This window comes from Octopus sinensis, linkage group LG14 (genome assembly GCF_006345805.1).
Source record: "Octopus sinensis linkage group LG14, ASM634580v1, whole genome shotgun sequence".
NCBI classification, from domain to species: Eukaryota; Metazoa; Mollusca; class Cephalopoda; order Octopoda; family Octopodidae; genus Octopus; species Octopus sinensis.
The window spans coordinates 60,523,180-60,542,932 of NC_043010.1; the positions used below are offsets into that span (position 1 = coordinate 60,523,180).

Genomic DNA, 19,753 nt, shown 5'->3' on the forward strand with positions numbered 1-19,753 from the left:
TGGTGTGTGTATTGAGGAATGGAACTTGGCTTCATATTTCTACAGAGAAGTATTACACACACTTCTACAATATAAAGATATGTTTTGCATTACATTTATTCTTTCAACCAGAAATAGAATCATTAACAGCATTATCAGTTAATATTCCAACATATAACTACAGTGTGGATTAAATTCTAAATATTTAACTGTAAATTGATTACATCTAATCACCATTGTCATCATCATTTGATGTCCATTTTTCATGCTAGCATGGGTTGGATGGTTTGGTAGGAACTGACCAGCTGAAAGGCTGTTCAGGCTCCGTGTCTGTTTTGAAATGGTTTCTAAGGAAGACATGGAGCCTGAACAAGATTAAACATTTGTTACAAAATATCTCAATGAAATATCCTCATCAGATACTCATGGAGTCAACAAAGATGTGATATTTCAGTATCAATCTACTGTGAGGCAATATGCTGCTAGAATTATTATCTTACCAAGCAAACTGCTCAGCAGTATTTCGTCTGCCTTTACATTCTGAGTTCAAATTCCACCAGGTTTGACTTTGCCTTTCATCCTTTTGGGGTTAATAAAATAAGTACCAGGTGAGCACTGGGATCGATGTAAGCAACTTAACCCCTCCCAAAAAACTGCTAGCCTTGTGCCATAATTTGAAATCAATATCAAGATGTTGTCCCTTTCTAAGTACTCTCTCAATAGTAAATTATGAAACTTGTCATGCCAAAACATTCTAAATGCAATTCTAAACACAGAAAGGTTGCTGCCTTTTTCCAAAGAAGCGGCATCATCTATATATTGTGAGTTAGCTTGTTAGATTAGAAGAAACATTTTGAATTATTTAGAGCACATGTAAAAGACATACAATCAATAATCATTTATATAATGGTTATTATAACTTCAAATTAACTTATTTTATTCTACTTAATGTTTAAATATTTGTTGTCTTTTATAGCAAATTCTCCTGCTGAAATGTGATGAAGAATCCCAGACATGACAGCATATATTGGTCTACTGTGTCTTCTATATTTACTGATCACCCTTGTACTGTCCATAGATATTATATACCATGTCAATGAAGAAGGCAGTCCTCACACCTATATAGGAGACATTGCTGTTGACTCTAACTTATCACACCCTCTCACACATCAACAACACACTCTCATTACATTTACACAACTACAAAGGACAGTCGAGAGTGGTTCTCACTTATTTAATGTCACCAACTCAGGAAAACTATACACTACTCAGACACTGGATGCTGAGTCTCTGTGTACATACAACAAGGAATGTTCCAGAATAGTTAAGGTAGCAGTGAGGAAAGAAGAAACTTTTATGAAAATTCTCAAAATAAAAATATTAATAGAAGACATTAATGACCATTCTCCAGAATTTCCGAAGAATGAAATCACAATAAAGTTTTTAGAGAGAGATTTTAAAGGTACTAAAATCACTCTTCTAAATGCCATTGATGAAGATATTTCAATAAAAAATTCCCAAATTACATATATGATTAAGAAAAATAAAAGAGAACCATTTTCTCTCTCTGTTACAAAACAGAAGGGTATTTTCATACCTGATCTCATTCTAGAAGATAGATTAGACAGGGAACTCAAAGACTATTATATGTTGAAACTTGAAGCTAAAGATGGAGGGAATCCACCAAAAACAGCTACACTCAAGGTACACATATCTGTGACAGATGTTAATGATAACACACCTGTATTTCCACAGGAAATCTACAACATCTCTGTAAGTAATTCACATCAAAGACATTTACCAATTCTTACTTTAAAAGCCACAGATCAAGATTCTGGAGACAATGGAAAGATTTCTTACCATTTCAACCATAAAACATCTCGAAATATCCAGAAATATTTTGTATTAGATAAGAACACTGGAGATTTGTTTTTACATGATAATTTTCAGTTTAATAAAAAGCAGTCTTATAAATTGTTTGTTGAAGCAAGAGATGGAGGAAATCCACCTCTAAAGTCAGTAACCAGAGTTCACATTTATGTGATTAATAACCAGAATACTGCTCCATTGATAAATATAGATTTTGTATCTCCTTTATCAGAGAGTTCAGCAGCAGTTTCAGAAGCAAGTAAAATTGGTAGTTTTATAGCTTATGTTATGGTCACTGACACTGATAGTGGACCTAATGGTGAGGTTATCTGTGATTTAAAACATGATAAATTTAAACTTGCCAAAATTGATTCTAAAGAATATAAAATGATTGTTAAGGGCCCTCTTGACAGAGAAATAAGGGACCACTATAAAGTATCTATTGTGTGTCATGACATGGGGTCACCTCAACTAGAAAGTAAAAAATATTTCTCTGTCAAAGTAACTGATGTCAATGATGTAGAACCACATTTTACCAAAGAGACATTCCAATTCCTCACCTATGAAAACCAGAAAGTTGACTTCCCTATTGGCTTCATCAATGCTACAGACCCAGATCTTGGAGATGGAGGCCAACTTACATATTCTATCATCAATGATAACAACAATGATAACATTCCTTTCCAACTGACAAAATATGGATTTATTTCTACATCACAACCAATAGATCGAGAAATGAAAGACATCTATAAGTTCAAGGTTTTAGTGAAAGATAATGGAACACCTTCTCTCAATGACACTGCCAATATTGTTATTGAGATTCTAGATAAAAATGATAATGCTCCGTATTTTACGTTTCCTAATAATGACCCTTACAATCTCGATGTCCACTACCATCCACACAGTAAGAAGGACATCACAATTCTGAGAGCATCTGACAAAGACACTGGAAACAATGCTTTCCTCACATATGGAATACTGAGATCCAATGATAAAAACCTGTTTACAGTGAACTCACACACTGGTGTGTTATCTTTCTCTCGCACAGTTTACCAAAATGATGCAGGAACATATGAGCTGCAGTTTATAGTGAAAGACGGTGGTACTCCAGTTCAATCAGCAACAACTGCTATCATACTAACACTGTTTGTTAGTAATGATACATCTCCAATGTTGACTGCTGTGCCATTCCAGTCTGGTCACGACCTGAATATGACTTGGGTAATTATCATTGTAGCAGCAGCTGTAATACTATCTGTGGCTATTGTAGTGTCCATAACACTGTGTGTTTTCAGATGTATTAATCACACAAATAACTCACCCACAACAGCAGAGAATCCCAACTTTCTCTCTCAGACTGAGATGAGACAATTACTGTATCAGACTAACAATCCTGTTGCAATAACGAGAAATGCAGAAGAGATATTTAACCGAAATCTTCAGACAATAAAATCTAAAAGTCAGTTTTTTCTGGAGATGGAACAGACACCAGATGAATGGAAATTCTCAACAACACAAAGGAGACTTCCACCTGTGCCTCAGGTAAATATAGTTGAAGAAATTTCATAATATTTCTACACATTTTAAAAGCATGCCTTTCTTGTCTTTTATCAGGAACACTCTAGAATACAAATGTTAACATGTCTTGTATTTAACATTATTCACTCTGCTCTGTTATCTAATCCACAGAGATGTGATTCAATCCATAGTCAAGAACGTCGTACCAGTTCCATCATGTCTTACAACAGTGACACCTTAACATCCCAAAAGGACAGAGAAGCTAGCAAGAGTAATGGCAAGACTAAACCATACGATGAGATACCTGCAGAACCAGGTAACTTTTATCAAAACATAACATATAAATGTAATTGCCTTTATTACTGTAGGACAATATATAATGTTATGCTTAGTGTAATATAAGATCAGTGTTTCTATCTTTATGTATTGGAGTTGTTATATTGAAATGTAATTTGTGTTTGTATATTTGATATTTTGCAGAATATACCAATGACAATCCAGTGGCAGCCACAATACTAAAGGGACAACAAATACAAGATACCTATCTACAGCCAACATAGTAAATTTTCCATGACTATTGTTAAATGATTCTCTCACACACCAAACCTTATACAATACTTTATATTAATATAAAAATATCAACTCTATGTTTCTTTCACACATCGCACACATAAACGGCCAACAGCATCTTCCTTATGGTGTATTATTTACATCTCTGATACTTAAATAATGTAAATATTTTAAACTATATTAACATATTTTGTTAGTCTGCTTAGATTTATTTTTTCATATTTATTTTAAACTTTTAATTTTACATGAAATGATAATTAGCTTTTAACTTGTCATAATTTTCTTTTTCTTAAGTACACAATTATATTTCAAAAACACCGAAGGTGATTGTAGAAATAGAACTAATTCTTTTCTCACCATTATATAGATATGATGAGAGACTAAGCCATTTGTTTATAACGTTATTTTGTGCATCATTTATTGTCATCGTTAATGATAAGATATATTTTCTCAAATTTACAACATTGTCACTTATTTCATTTATCTCATCCTTCTTATATTTCATCTCAAAAGTTGAGGGTTTTAGTTTAAGTTTAAAATCAATATTAGCATCAAATATAATTTTCAATATAACTAATTATAAAGATTAATTTCTTGACTAGAATATCAAATAGTTTATAACTTGAAGATAATTGGAAAATATGAAGTTTCTTTGCTTATTAATATTAAACACAAACGAAATTCTTAGCACTACAAACTGCTTTACTTCCATGTGGCTTCTGTTATTTGAAGTGTTTGTGTGACACAGACATCATTGCAGTAATTTCCTATTGGATGAGAGAGATTTTCTATATTTCTTTCAATATTGAAAGTGAGGCTGATAGCTTTTTTCTTTGTTCATCATACACACAATTGTGTGTGTGTGTGTGTGTGGAGGACATAGAGTTGTAACTAGCACACACCAGCATCTGGCTAACATCTCACCTCCCACTACACACAGCAACTGTCACACTATTATATCAGCAGTTACACAGGAACAGCAGCAGCAGCAGCAGTAACACAGGAACACTACTACAACAGCAGCAGTACCACTATAATACCACTACAGCAGTAGCAGCAGCAGTTAGAGTGGAACACTACAGCAGGATACACATCATCCATCACACACAACTACAGTGAAGGATTAAACAATGCAGGTAAGTCTCTCTCTCTCTCTCTCTTTCTCTTTATTATCTTTTCATATTCATTATAACATTTATATTATTTGTGTTTCTAATGAAAGACAGGGTAAGGATAATATCTAAAATGTCTGCCATGTTGTATATATACAGGGACTGGGACAGTGGAGGATCGAGAGATCTAGCCATCACTTCCACCATTAACAACACAACTGCAGTAGACATTGTAATATAATTACTTCGAACTGCATTACGTCTTTTAATGTTGGAATCACACAAGACAACGTTATACAAGAAATATTAAATTATATACATTGCTATGACATATCTTATACATAATTGTTCAATATAGTGATAATGATGTATGTCAGTATAGTTTATATCTGTTTTGTCGTAATAATTCAGTAATTATATCTTAGTCTCTCTCTAACTTTAATGAACTCAAACCGATGTCAGCATATATATATATATATATAGGGGGAGAATTCACAAAGAAACAAAAGACAAAGACAGGTGGTGTAGACAACTAACAGATGTATTAGTTTAACGCTCGGGAAGTGGAAAAGTCTTTAACTTTTCGAGCCTACACTCTTCCACAGAAAGAAACAAGGAGAGAAAATAAATAAATAAAAAAAAAATTTATTTATATATATATATATATATACACACATATACATATATAGATAGATAGATATATGTAGACAAACATTGTTTGTCTGTCATATATGACAGACAAACAGACAGATAGATATAGACATACATACATACTGTTAAATATTTTTCACGTCTTTGTATATCATAAACTCAAAATGTTTCATCATCATCATCATCATCATCATCATCATCATTATTATTATTATTATTATTATTATTATTATTATTATTATTCAGATCGTGATAAATATAATGTAGTGTAGATTTATTTAAGGTATTTTGTGTGAGATATAAACTGATGATACTGTCTTGTGTGGTTAAAATCTATTAGCTCTAACAACAAGAGATGAATGTTGAGAATTGATCAGAAATATATCATTGTCTTTCTACAAACTAACATACATCACATCATTATAGTTGTTCTTCACTAAATATAATATAAAAGAAATATTTTTTATGTATAAAATCTTTGTGTTGTAAGTAAATAAGGATTAAATAAATTTTATTACAATTAATTCAATTAGAAAGAGATCTACATATTTCATGAAGATAATTAATACATCTTTTTCCATCAACAAAATTCACTACTCTATGATCCCCATCTTTGTATCTAGTTAAAAATATCTTTGTAAAATATTTCCACATAAATTTATAAAGTATTCTGTCTTTGTTATTAATACCACTGTGTTAGGTCTTAATAATTATTTTTATCAACATATTTTCAACATTTTATTACATTTGAAGTTTAATATAAAATATTCCTTTAAAATATTGGTTAAACCATCATAATATCCTTTATCCATGTGACATTTCCCAAATGATTAGCTTTCTAAATTCTAGCTCCTGTTATTAGATTTTCCCCCACAGTATTACATAATAACTTCATTATAATTTATTTTTCATTAAGTTCTACTTTAATCTCATAGAACTGTTTTCATTCTCTAATTGTTAATCCTAAATTACATCCACCAGACGAAATAAGATGTAGTTATATTGTTACTAACTTCAGTCTGAACCTCAAATTTATTTAGTTTCTTTTTCATATGAAATAGTTACCAGACACTTAGGTAAACCTTCTCTGAATTACATAGATTAATGAAGTGGGTGTTGACATCTAGTTTCTCTACTGGATATGAACCACTGACCTCTCTGCTGGTTGTCCAGTACTTTACCACCTGATTCATACAGTCATTCAACACCAACCAGAGTCAAGTGTAATTATTGACCATTGTGTAAACTCTTCTCACCACTTCAACCAAAGTGACTACACCCTGATCGTGTTTCTTCCATCTCCTTCCATCTGTGAACTCCTGAATTAGCTCCTATATTCACCAAACTCTTCAGTCTATTTGTGTCTCTGGTGGTCTACTCAGCTTATTGAAACATTCAAAGCTTTCTTCCTTTCCAAAGAATGTCAGGCTGTTAGAAACACTAATTTGTCTGCAAAGTAAAATGTATCAATATATGTTTCACAGTATCAGTCAGATGTTAACACCACTGGTCACAATGCACTTCCAATTCTTTCTTGATTGCATCCTTCTTCCCTTGTTGTCCCAAATTGTTCAACTAAATTATCTTCTTATCATTGTAAAAGCTTTCTGAATGCCTTTTTTCTCATATCTTGGATATCACTCAGCAACTGCACAATCCACTGTGAACCTTGTGACACATCCACCCCACTGGAACTTGTGTTGTCAGTGTTCAGCAAATACATATTTTCCTCTGTTCTAGTTTCAGATCTCCCCATTTCAGATATGCTCTCCAAGCATGGATCTTTCCATGACCCTTTTTTGTCTCATAGCTAATTGAAATACTCGTCCCTCTCCATAGTACCTCATGTCTCATTTGCATATAAATGTTCAGCTAGGTCAATGCTATTGAAGAGCCAGGCTTGTAAAAGGTTTGTCCAGTTTTGTTATCAAAGTAAATACCTTCCATCTTATCTTCATACTCCTTGAGATTTCAACATCCATGTCTGTGACACATTTCCATTTTATACACCAAGTAGATCTACTCCTTTAGCTCCTCAATTTTTTGCTTCCCACCTGTATTCAGTCTTGTCCTTCATTTTCAGACTGCATGGATTTTGTTTTTATTCAATTCACTTTAAGTTTGTTTTTTTTTTTTTTTTCGTGTTTTCATGTAGTTCATTCTTCAAAAAAAAACTATATGAGTTTATTTCAATATCTGTAGACAATATAGTGAAATAAAAGGTGAATAGACATGCAAAAATATTTACTATCTGAATTTGTTTTTAATTTATTGCGGTCTCTGCTAAAACACATCTTGCAAAAAAATGTATCTTTATTGTATTTGCAAGATATTTATTTCCATTATAAATATATAAAGATATATTATCCTCTCTTCCAACCTCTGTAGTGCTTGTGCCATGGCAAAATGTACCCAGCACTCTCTGTAAGTAAACCATAAGCTGTTAAGAATGTAGATTTAGAAACCGTGGCAAGTGAAGTGTGTTTCCCTGCCTATGTGTAGGAAGGTAGCCACTCCAACTGGTTCCATTACCTTCCAGAGAAAAATACTTGACTGAACTCTATCAATATATATTTTTAATTCAACATTGAACTTCTACCAGTTCTATATTGAAACTATCGTGGAATGTCAGGTACTTTGGTCTTTACTGTTCCCTGTTTTTTCTTTTCTGTCATCCATTCGGCCACCACATCACACCCAAGATGTAACTGTCATCAGAAGAGAAAAGTTGACACATTTTAAATATTTCTGATGAATCTAATAGTATATATTTGGAGATAGAAATAATATTTACAAAGTAGTTTTTGCTTTTATGTGTTATTTTGTTTTAATTCTACATAAGCTTTAAATATTTTTGTTGTCTTTTGTAGCAATTTCTCCTGCTGAAATGTGATGAAGAATTCCAGACATGACAGCATATATTGGTCTACTGTGTCTTCTACATTTGCTGATCACCCTTGTACTGTCCATAGATATTACATACCATGTCAAGGAAGAAGGCAGACCTCACACCTATATAGGAGACATTGCTGTTGACTCCAACTTATCACACCCTCTCACACATCAACAACACACTCTCATTACATTTACACAACTACAAAGGACAGTCGAGAGTGGTTCTCACTTATTTAATGTCACCAACTCAGGAAAACTATACACTACTCAGACACTGGATGCTGAGTCTCTGTGTACATACAGCAAGGAATGTTCCAGAATAGTTAAAGTAGCAGTGAGGAAAGAAGAAGCATTTATGAAAATATTAAGAATTAAAATATTAATTGATGACATCAATGATCATTCTCCAGAATTTCCACAGAATGAAGTTGAAATTGAATTTCTCGAAAGCCAATTTAAAGGTACTAAAATCTCACTTTTAAATGCTATTGATCAAGATATTTCAATACAGAATTCTCAAATTACATATATGATTGAGAAAAGAAAGAGAGAACCATTTTCTCTCTCTGTCACAAAACAAGATGGCATTTTTATACCTGAACTGACTTTAGAAGGAAAATTAAACAGGGAACTCAAAGACTCATATATCTTGACCCTGGAAGCTAAAGATGGAGGGAATCCTCCCAAAACAGCTACACTCAAGGTACACATATCTGTGACAGATGTTAATGATAACACACCTGTATTTTCACAGAAACTCTACAACATCTCTATAAGTAATTCACATCAAAGACATTTACCAATTCTTACTTTAAAAGCCACAGATAAAGATTCTGGAGACAATGGAAAGATTTCTTACCATTTCAACCATAAAACATCTCGAAATATCCAGAAATATTTTGTATTAGATAAGAAAACTGGAGATTTATTTCTACATGATAATTTTCATTTTAGTAAAAAGGAGTCTTATAAAATATTTATTGAAGCAAGAGATGGAGGCAAGCAACCCAAAAAATCTGTTGCAGCAGTTCAGATTCACGTAGTCAATAATCAGAATAATGTTCCATTGATAAATATAGATTTTGTATCTCCTTTATCTGAGAGTTCCACAGCAGTTTCAGAAGCAAGTAAAATTGGTAGTTTTATAGCTTATGTTATGGTCACTGACAATGATAGTGGACCTAATGGTGAGGTTATCTGTGATTTAAAACATGATAAGTTTAAACTTGCCAAAATTGATTCTAAAGAATATAAAATGATTGTTAAGGGCCATCTTGACAGAGAAATAAGGGACCACTATAAAGTATCTATTGTGTGTCATGACATGGGGTCACCTCAACTAGAAAGTAAAAAATATTTCTCTGTCAAAGTAACTGATGTCAATGATGTAGAACCACATTTTACCAAAGAGACATTCCAATTCCTCACCTATGAAAACCAGAAAGTTGACTTCCCTATTGGCTTCATCAATGCTACAGACCCTGATCTTGGAGATGGAGGCCAACTTACATATTCTATCATCAATGATAACAACAATGATAACATTCCTTTCCAACTGACAAAATATGGATTTATTTCTACATCACAACCAATAGATCGAGAAATGAAAGACATCTATAAGTTCAAGGTTTTAGTGAAAGATAATGGAACACCTTCTCTCAATGACACTGCCAATATTGTTATTGAGATTCTAGATAAAAATGATAATGCTCCGTATTTTACGTTTCCTAATAATGACCCTTACAATCTCGATGTCCACTACCATCCACACAGTAAGAAGGACATCACAATTCTGAGAGCATCTGACAAAGACACTGGAAACAATGCTTTCCTCACATATGGAATACTGAGATCCAATGATAAAAACCTGTTTACAGTGAACTCACACACTGGTGTGTTATCTTTCTCTCGCACAGTTTACCAAAATGATGCAGGAACATATGAGCTGCAGTTTATAGTGAAAGACGGTGGTACTCCAGTTCAATCAGCAACAACTGCTATCATACTAACACTGTTTGTTAGTAATGATACATCTCCAATGTTGACTGCTGTGCCATTCCAGTCTGGTCACGACCTGAATATGACTTGGGTAATTATCATTGTAGCAGCAGCTGTAATACTATCTGTGGCTATTGTAGTGTCCATAACACTGTGTGTTTTCAGATGTATTAATCACACAAATAACTCACCCACAACAGCAGAGAATCCCAACTTTCTCTCTCAGACTGAGATGAGACAATTACTGTATCAGACTAACAATCCTGTTGCAATAACGAGAAATGCAGAAGAGATATTTAACCGAAATCTTCAGACAATAAAATCTAAAAGTCAGTTTTATCTGGAGATGGAACAGACACCAGATGAATGGAAATTCTCGACAACACAAAGGAGACTTCCACCTGTGCCTCAGGTAAAGTTTTTTCACTAATTCAGTTGTTGAATAATAAATTTCTATGATTTATTTGAAAGCACATTTTAGATATGTAGATTATGAGGGTGGTCTGAAAATGTCATAGGCTGACAATGAAGGAGAGATGCTAGAGCAGTGAATTATTGCATGCATTAATTTTAGCCCTTCTTATTTATAGCTGCTAGTTACTTCAGAAGTAACTAGTAGTGACTTCTCTTGAAAATGGACCAAATTTGTCATCAAGTACCTGCAGAAAAAGGGTTTAGCCACCAAGAACATTCATGCAGACATGCTTGCCTCATCAGAAGATGACAACTGTAATACCAGTGCAAAAGTGTGCAGCTGAATTTAGGAGTGAAAGGGAGAGTCTTGTAAACCTCCAAAGTTTGGATTCCCTGCAACTGCCATCACTAAGGAAAACATTGATTGTTTTCACCACATGATGATGGATGACAGGTTATTGATATAAATCAAATAGTCAATGTTAGTAATATATCCATTGCAAGAGTTGAGAATATTCTGCATAATGAACTTAGCTTGAAGAAGGTTTCTGCATGGTGGGTACCATCTCTTCTGACACCTGACTAAAATCACACTAGGTTGATTACATCACAAGAAAATCTGACTTTGTTTGAGGCCAATCCAGCTGGTTTCCGTAAGCATTTCCTTCCCTAGGTTGAGCGTTGCTTTCATCACTTTGAGCTAGAGACAAAGAGACATTCCATGCAGTAGAAACAGCCCTTCTCATCTGCTCCAAAGAAGGCCAAAGTCATTTCATCTGCTAGAAAGATGATGGCTGCAGTTTTTTGGGGAATGCAAAAAGCATTGTTTATCGACTATCTTCAAAAAGGCTACAGCATTAATGGTGTGGCAGTTGCTGAGGCAGTTACACAAAGCTATCAAGTTCAAACACCCAGGAAAACTGACAAACGGAGTCATATTTCATAGAACAATGCTACAAGTCCTTGGTTTCAATGACTGTTGTTTTGAACTGGTGGCTCACCCTCCTTATTCTCCTGATTTGGCCACATCTGACTATCATCTGTTTCCCAATTTGAAAAAACACTTGGCTGCGAACCAGTATCATAGTGATAGTGATGTCATGTCTGCTTTTCATAACTTTTTTTGACCAACAAAATGAAATGAGAACACTGATGAAAGAAGTGTGTGGTCTGCAAGAGTGACTATGTTGCAAAATAAATATTGTTTGGTCACATTCTATATGAGGATCTTGTTTAGCCGACCCTTGTATTTGTTACATATTATATTCCATTTCATATATTTTGTACATTTAAGTGATTTATTACAAAAATATACTGGATTTATTTCGTGCAAGTTTCAATGATTTTCTCATTTTATACTTAACCAAATAAATATATTTAAAATTTGTGCATTAATATCTAACCTATACATTTGTTATGATTTATTTTTACTCTAATGCATTTTAATTAAATAAGAAGATATTTAATTATAATATTTTTTATTTTGAAAAATAAAATGTTCCTTTTTTCTATAACACAGGAAATATACTAGAATGCAAATGTAGATGTTTTTCGCTTTTTAACATTATGTTTCACTCTGTTTTCTAATCACCAGAGATGTGATTCAATCCATAGTCAAGAACGTCGCACCAGTTCCATTATGTCTTTCAACAGTGACACCTTAACATCCCAAAAGGACAGAGAACCTAGCAAGAGTAATGGCAAGACTAAACCATATGATGAGATACCTGCAGAACCAGGTAACTTTTATCAAAACATAACATATAAATGTAATTGCCTTTATTACTGTAGGACAATATATAATGTTATGCTTAGTGTAATATAAGATCAATGTTTCTATCTTTATATATTGGAGTTGTTATATTGAAATGTAATTTGTGTTTGTATATTTGATATTTTGCAGAATATACCAATGACAATCCAGTGGCAGCCACAATACTAAAGGGACAACAAATACAAGATACCTATCTACAGCCAACATAGTAGATGTTCCATGACTATTGTTAAATGATTCTCTCACACACCAAATCTTATACAATACTTTATATTTATATAAAAATATCAACTCTATGTCTCTTTCACCCATCACACACATAAAGGGCCTTACAGTGGCATCTATTATGACCTAATTTCCATCTGAGGTAAATTAAATATTTCAAAACACCCTACTTTATATTAACATACTAAGTTCTTATAAAATAGTTATTTTACTCTCAGTTTTAGTGTAGTCATTTCATTAAACATAAAATAATCTGAGTTATCCTAGAAAGTTTAGGTATAGTATCTTTTAGTTCGATACCAAATCTACCATCAATTAGTATCATACTAGATTCTACCATTGATTTACTTTATTGACATTTTGTCTTTTGTTCCCATCTGGTTTTTTTATATTCAGTTTATTTTGAATTTTACTAATTGATATCATTATACATAGATAAGTGTTGATTCACACAAATTCCAATAAAGTAGTCATGTATATTAGTAACATATTAAAACTACCAACTTAGAAATTCCAAAAGTTCCATATTTTATTAAGTATAATATAGAAATTATAAGAAAAAAACTTGTTTTAATTTTTTAATTTGAAAATATTATAATTCCTCTTGATTCACTTTCTTTACAGTTCCTCTAATCATGTAAACTTCTTAAAAAATGAAATCTTTGGTGACTTAGTCTGAAATCAATTTGTTTCTGATAGAAATCCTGAATATGTATTCTTATAGTGAAGTTAATAATAACTCATTAAATATCAAGAAATATTATAAATCTCATATCTTAATACAAATCTCTTATTTCCTAACATTAGATATGTAAACTTAGTGTTTTTATTAGATAGAAAAAGTGATGCTGCTTCTGTTTAACATGACTTCTCTTATTTGATGTGTTTGTGTGACACAGACAACATTGCAGTAATTTCCTATTGGATGAGAGAGATTTTCTATATTTCTTTCAATATTGAAAGTGAGGCTGATAGCTTTTTTCTTTGTTCATCATACACACAATTGGGTGTGTGTGTGTGTGGAGGACATAGAGTTGTAACTAGCACACACCAGCATCTGGCTAACATCTCACCTCCCACTACATACAGCAACTGTCACACTATTATATCAGCAGTTACACAGGAACATCAGCAGCAGCAGCAGTAACACAGGAACACTACTACAACAGCAGCAGTACCACTATAATACCACTACAGCAGCAGCAGCAGCAGTTCGAGTGGAACACTACAGCAGGATACACATCATCCATCACACACAACTACAGTGAAGGATTAAACAATGCAGGTAAGTCTCTCTCTCTCTCCCTCTCTTTCTCTTTATTATCTTTTCATATTCATTATAACATTTATATTATTTGTGTTTCTAATGAAAGACAGGGTAAGGATAATATCTAAAATGTCTGCCATGTTGTATATATACAGGGACTGGGACAGTGGAGGATCGAGAGATCTAGCCATCACTTCCACCATTAACAACAACAATAACTGCAGTAGTCATTGTAATACAATTACTTCAAACTGTATTACGTATTTTAATCTCAGAATCACACAAGACACGTTATACAAGAAATATTAGACTATATACATATATATTGCTATGATATATTTTATATGTAATATTGGTCTAATATAGTCCAAACTAGAGGTATATATATATTTATTTCACTGTCAGAAAACATTGATTGAAAGCCATAAGACTGAGTGTTAATAATGTATGTCAGTACAGCTCATACTCTGTTAAATAACTTTTTAATATTTCTTTGTATTTATAATAAGCTAAGAGTGTTTTGTTGTTGTTGTTGTTATTATTATTATTATTATTATTATTATTATTATTATTATTATTAAGATAAATATAATGTGGTGTATGTTTGTTATCTAAGATATTTAGTGTAAGATGTAAACTAATAATATTGTCATGTGTTTTTAAAATATATTAACTCTAACAACAATCAATGAATGTTGTTCATTTGAGAATTGATCAGAAATAGTAACATCTTTCTACAAACTAACATACATCACATTATTATTCTTGTTATTTTCTAAATATATTATATTTAGCAGTATGATATAAAACCTACAAAACATTTATGAATGGGGATTAACTTATTTTTCTTTCACTTCACTTAATATCCCTGTCTAATAATTATAGATGATTTTTTCATCAATAACCTAAAATGAAATATTTTATAATTCCTATTATTGTATCTATGAAATATCATTATCATCATCATCGTTTAAGGTCCGTTTTCCATGCTAGCATGGGTTGGACGGTTCAACAGGGGTCTGGGAAGCCAGGGGGCTGCACCAGGCCCCAGTCTGATCTGGCAGTGTTTCTACAGCTGGATGCTCTTCCTAATGCCAACCACTCTGTGAGTGTAGTGGCTGCTATTTATGTGCCACCAGCACAAGGACCAGAGGAGGCTGGCAAATGGCCACGATCAGTTGGTGCTTTTATATATATATATATACATACACACACACACACATATGCATCCTTTGTTAGTGTATTTAATGAGTCCATAACTTCTTTGAATATTTATTAGTTTGAATGGGAGTTTTCCTCTTGATTCTTGGGAATAGACAAAAAAGAAAAAGTGGAAGTGTTCTTTCTGAGCTAAGAATGAATGTTATTATATTCCAGCCTGTAGCAATCCTTATAACTGTTCAAACATTGTACATTCCAAAATTGTTCTTGGAACAGGAAAAAGTAACTGTATCGTTAGAATTGTGATGGCAGATATTTTTATCAAATGATTTCTGTAATCGGTCAGAGGGTTGGGACAAGCAATTTAAATTTAATTCCAGACATGTCATGTCTCACTTTGATACTCATTTCTATATAGTGTTTTATTATTTCTGTATAGATATATTTTTGAAGAAATACATTAATCTATTCATGAATTATGAACATTAAACCTAAAACATGATGATTGCTAACGTTTAATCCAACAACAGAATTTTCTGAGAGACACAGCGTAAAACATTGAGACTAGATAAACAACACAATATTTAAGATAAATGAGTGAGGTTTATTCGAGGGAGATAACTCTCGTTATCTTGTAGATTGTCAGATCCCAGAGGACTATACAGTTGGGACTTATGGAACACGTTTACAGACAGAAATATGTTTCATAATGATTATTATAAATAAAATTAGATTTGTTGAATTATACTTAAACTTTAAATGTTTCTGGTGTTTTGTAGAAATTTCTCCTGCTGAAATGTGATGAAGAATCCCAGACATGACAGCATATATTGGTCTACTGTGTCTTCTACCTTTACTGATTACCCTTGTACTGTCCATAGATATTACGTACTATGTCAAGGAAGAAGACAGTCCTCACACCTATATAGGAGACGTTGCTGTTGACTCCAACTTATCACACCCTCTCACACATCAACAACACACTCCCATTACATTTACACAACTACAAAGGACAGTCGAGAGTGGTTCTCATTTATTTAATGTCACCAACTCAGGAAAACTCTACACTACTCAAACACTGGATGCTGAGTCTCTGTGTACATACAACAAGGAATGTTCCAGAACAGTGAAAGTAGCAGTGAGGAAAGGAAAAACGTTTATGAAGATTCTAAGGATAAAAATATTAATAGAAGACATCAATGACCATTCTCCAGAGTTTCCACAGAATGAAGTTGAAATTGAATTTCTCGAAAGCCAATTTAAAGGGACTAAAATCTCACTTTTAAATGCCATTGATCAAGATATTTCAATAAAGAATTCTCAAATTACATATATGATTAAGAAAAGTAAAAGAGAACCATTTTCCCTCTCAGTTGAAAAGCGATATGATGGTGTTTTCATACCAGCTCTAGTGTTAGGAGACAAATTAGACAGGGAACTCAAAGACTCTTACATGTTGACACTGGAAGCTAAAGATGGAGGATATCCTTCAAAAACAGCTACACTCAAAGTACACATATCTGTGACAGATGTTAATGATAACACACCTGTATTTTCACAGAAACTCTATAACATCTCTATAAATAATTCACATCAAAGACATTTACCAATTCTTACTTTAAAAGCCACAGATAAAGATTCTGGACAAAATGGAAAGATTTCTTACCATTTCAACCATAAAACATCTCGAAATATTCCGAAATATTTTGTATTAGATAAGAAAACGGGAGATCTATTTTTACATGATAATTTTCATTTTAGTAAAAAGCAATCTTATAAATTATTTATTGAAGCACAGGATGAAGGAAATCCACCCTTAAGTTCTGTAACCAAAGTCCAGATTCTCATTATTAATAACCAGAATACTGCTCCATTGATAAATATAGATTTTGTATCTCCTTTGTCAGAGAGCTCAGCAGCAGTTTCAGAAGACAGTGAAGTAGATAGTTTTATAGCTTATGTTATGGTCACTGACACTGATAGTGGACCTAATGGTGAGGTTATCTGTGATTTAAAACATGATAAATTTAAACTTGCCAAAATAGATTCTAAAGAATATAAAATGATTGTTAAGGGCCATCTTGACAGAGAAATAAGGGACCACTATAAAGTATCTATTGTGTGTCATGACATGGGGTCACCTCAACTAGAAAGTAAAAAATATTTCTCTGTCAAAGTAACTGATGTCAATGATGTAGAACCACATTTTACCAAAGAGACATTCCAATTCCTCACCTATGAAAACCAGAAAGTTGACTTCCCTATTGGCTTCATCAATGCTACAGACCCTGATCTTGGAGATGGAGGCCAACTTACATATTCTATCATCAATGATAACAACAATGATAACATTCCTTTCCAACTGACAAAATATGGATTTATTTCTACATCACAATCAATAGATCGAGAAATGAAAGACATCTATAAGTTCCAGGTTTTAGTGAAAGATAATGGAACACCTTCTCTCAATGACACTGCCAATATTGTTATTGAGATTCTAGATAAAAATGATAATGCTCCGTATTTTACGTTTCCTAATAATGACCCTTACAATCTCGATGTCCACTACCATCCACACAGTAAGAAGGACATCACAATTCTGAGAGCATCTGACAAAGACACTGGAAACAATGCTTTCCTCACATATGGAATACTGAGATCCAATGATAAAAACCTGTTTACAGTGAACTCACACACTGGTGTGTTATCTTTCTCTCGCACAGTTTACCAAAATGATGCAGGAACATATGAGCTGCAGTTTATAGTGAAAGACGGTGGTACTCCAGTTCAATCAGCAACAACTGCTATCATACTAACACTGTTTGTTAGTAATGATACATCTCCAATGTTGACTGCTGTGCCATTCCAGTCTGGTCACGACCTGAATATGACTTGGGTAATTATCATTGTAGCAGCAGCTGTAATACTATCTGTGGCTATTGTAGTGTCCATAACACTGTGTGTTTTCAGATGTATTAATCACACAATAACTCACCCACAACAGCAGAGAATCCCAACTTTCTCTCTCAGACTGAGATGAGACAATTACTGTATCAGACTAACAATCCTGTTGCAATAACGAGAAATGCAGAAGAGATATTTAACCGAAATCTTCAGACAATAAAATCTAAAAGTCAGTTTTTCCTGGAGATGGAACAGACACCAGATGAGTGGAAATTCTCAACAACACAAAGGAGACTTCCACCTGTGCCTCAGGTAAATATAGTTGAAGAAATTTCATAATATTTCTACACATTTTAAAAGCATGCCTTTCTTGTCTTTTATCAGGAACACTCTAGAATACAAATATTAATGTTTCTTCTATTTAACATTATTCACTCAGCTCTGTTTTTTAATCAACAGAGATGTGATTCAATCCATAGTCAAGGACGTCGTACCAGTTCCATCATGTCTTACAACAGTGACACCTTAACATCCCAAAAGGACAGAGAAGCTAGCAAGAGTAATGGCAAGACTAAACCATACGATGAGATACCTGCAGAACCAGGTAACTTTTATCAAAACATAACATATAAATGTAATTGCCTTTATTACTGTAGGACAATATATAATGTTATGCTTAGTGTAATATAAGATCAGTGTTTCTATCTTTATGTATTGGAGTTGCTATATTGAAATGTAATTTGTGTTTGTATATTTGATATTTTGCAGAATATACCAATGACAATCCAGTGGCAGCCACAATACTAAAGGGACAACAAATACAAGATACCTATCTACAGCCAACATAGTAGATGTTCCATGACTATTGCTAAATTATTCTCTCACACACCAAATCTTATACAATACTTTATATTCATGTAAAAATATCAACTCTATGTTTTTTTCACACATCGCACACATAAACGGCCAACAGTATCTTCCTTATGGTGTATAATTTCCATGTCTGATACTTAAATAATGTCAATATTTTAAACTATATTTCCATACTTCTTTAGTTTGTTTCAACTGTTATAGATTTTATTTTTCTCATATTCATCTAAAAACCCTAATTTTACATGAAGTAGTTCATAACTCATTTCATAATATTTACCTGAAATATATGATTATATTTCAAAACCAACTAAGGAAATTGTATATTTATTGTATTATAGAATTTGTAAGTTAAGTATCAGACAAACTCATAAATATTCAAAGATAAAAAGTTAGAATTAATTATTTTCCACCATTATATAGAAGTTTAAAATCAATATTAGCGTCAAATATAATTTTGAATTTAAATAATTATAAAGACTAGACTAGAATATCAAATAGTTTATAACTTGAAGATAAAAAGAAAATATGAAGTTTCTTTGCTTA

The 19,753-nt window shown here is 32.7% G+C and overlaps 1 protein-coding gene across 1 annotated transcript; it reads left to right on the plus strand.

Moving 5' to 3' along the window:
- Positions 1–978: 978 nt before the first annotated feature.
- LOC115219419 lies at positions 979–19,208 on the plus strand. Its single transcript, XM_036509400.1, has 8 exons — positions 979–3,390; positions 3,538–3,682; positions 3,847–3,925; positions 4,231–4,259; positions 7,053–7,155; positions 8,598–11,004; positions 18,797–18,941; positions 19,106–19,208. The coding sequence occupies exons 1-8, from the start codon at positions 994–996 to the stop codon at positions 19,183–19,185; spliced, it is 5,385 nt and encodes a 1,794-aa protein (XP_036365293.1). The 5' UTR covers positions 979–993; the 3' UTR covers positions 19,186–19,208.
- The last annotated feature ends 545 nt before the right edge of the window (positions 19,209–19,753 follow it).

What these genes read in the sequence shown, in the direction of transcription:
- LOC115219419 (XM_036509400.1), top strand. Translation starts at nt 994, where the DNA reads ATGACAGCATATATTGGTCTACTGTGTCTTCTATATTTACTGATCACC. An exon ending in GACTTCCACCTGTGCCTCAG is followed by an intron (nt 3,391 to 3,537) that starts GTAAATATAGTT and finishes TCTAATCCACAG; the next exon opens with AGATGTGATTCAATCCATAG. An exon ending in TGAGATACCTGCAGAACCAG is followed by an intron (nt 3,683 to 3,846) that starts GTAACTTTTATC and finishes GATATTTTGCAG; the next exon opens with AATATACCAATGACAATCCA.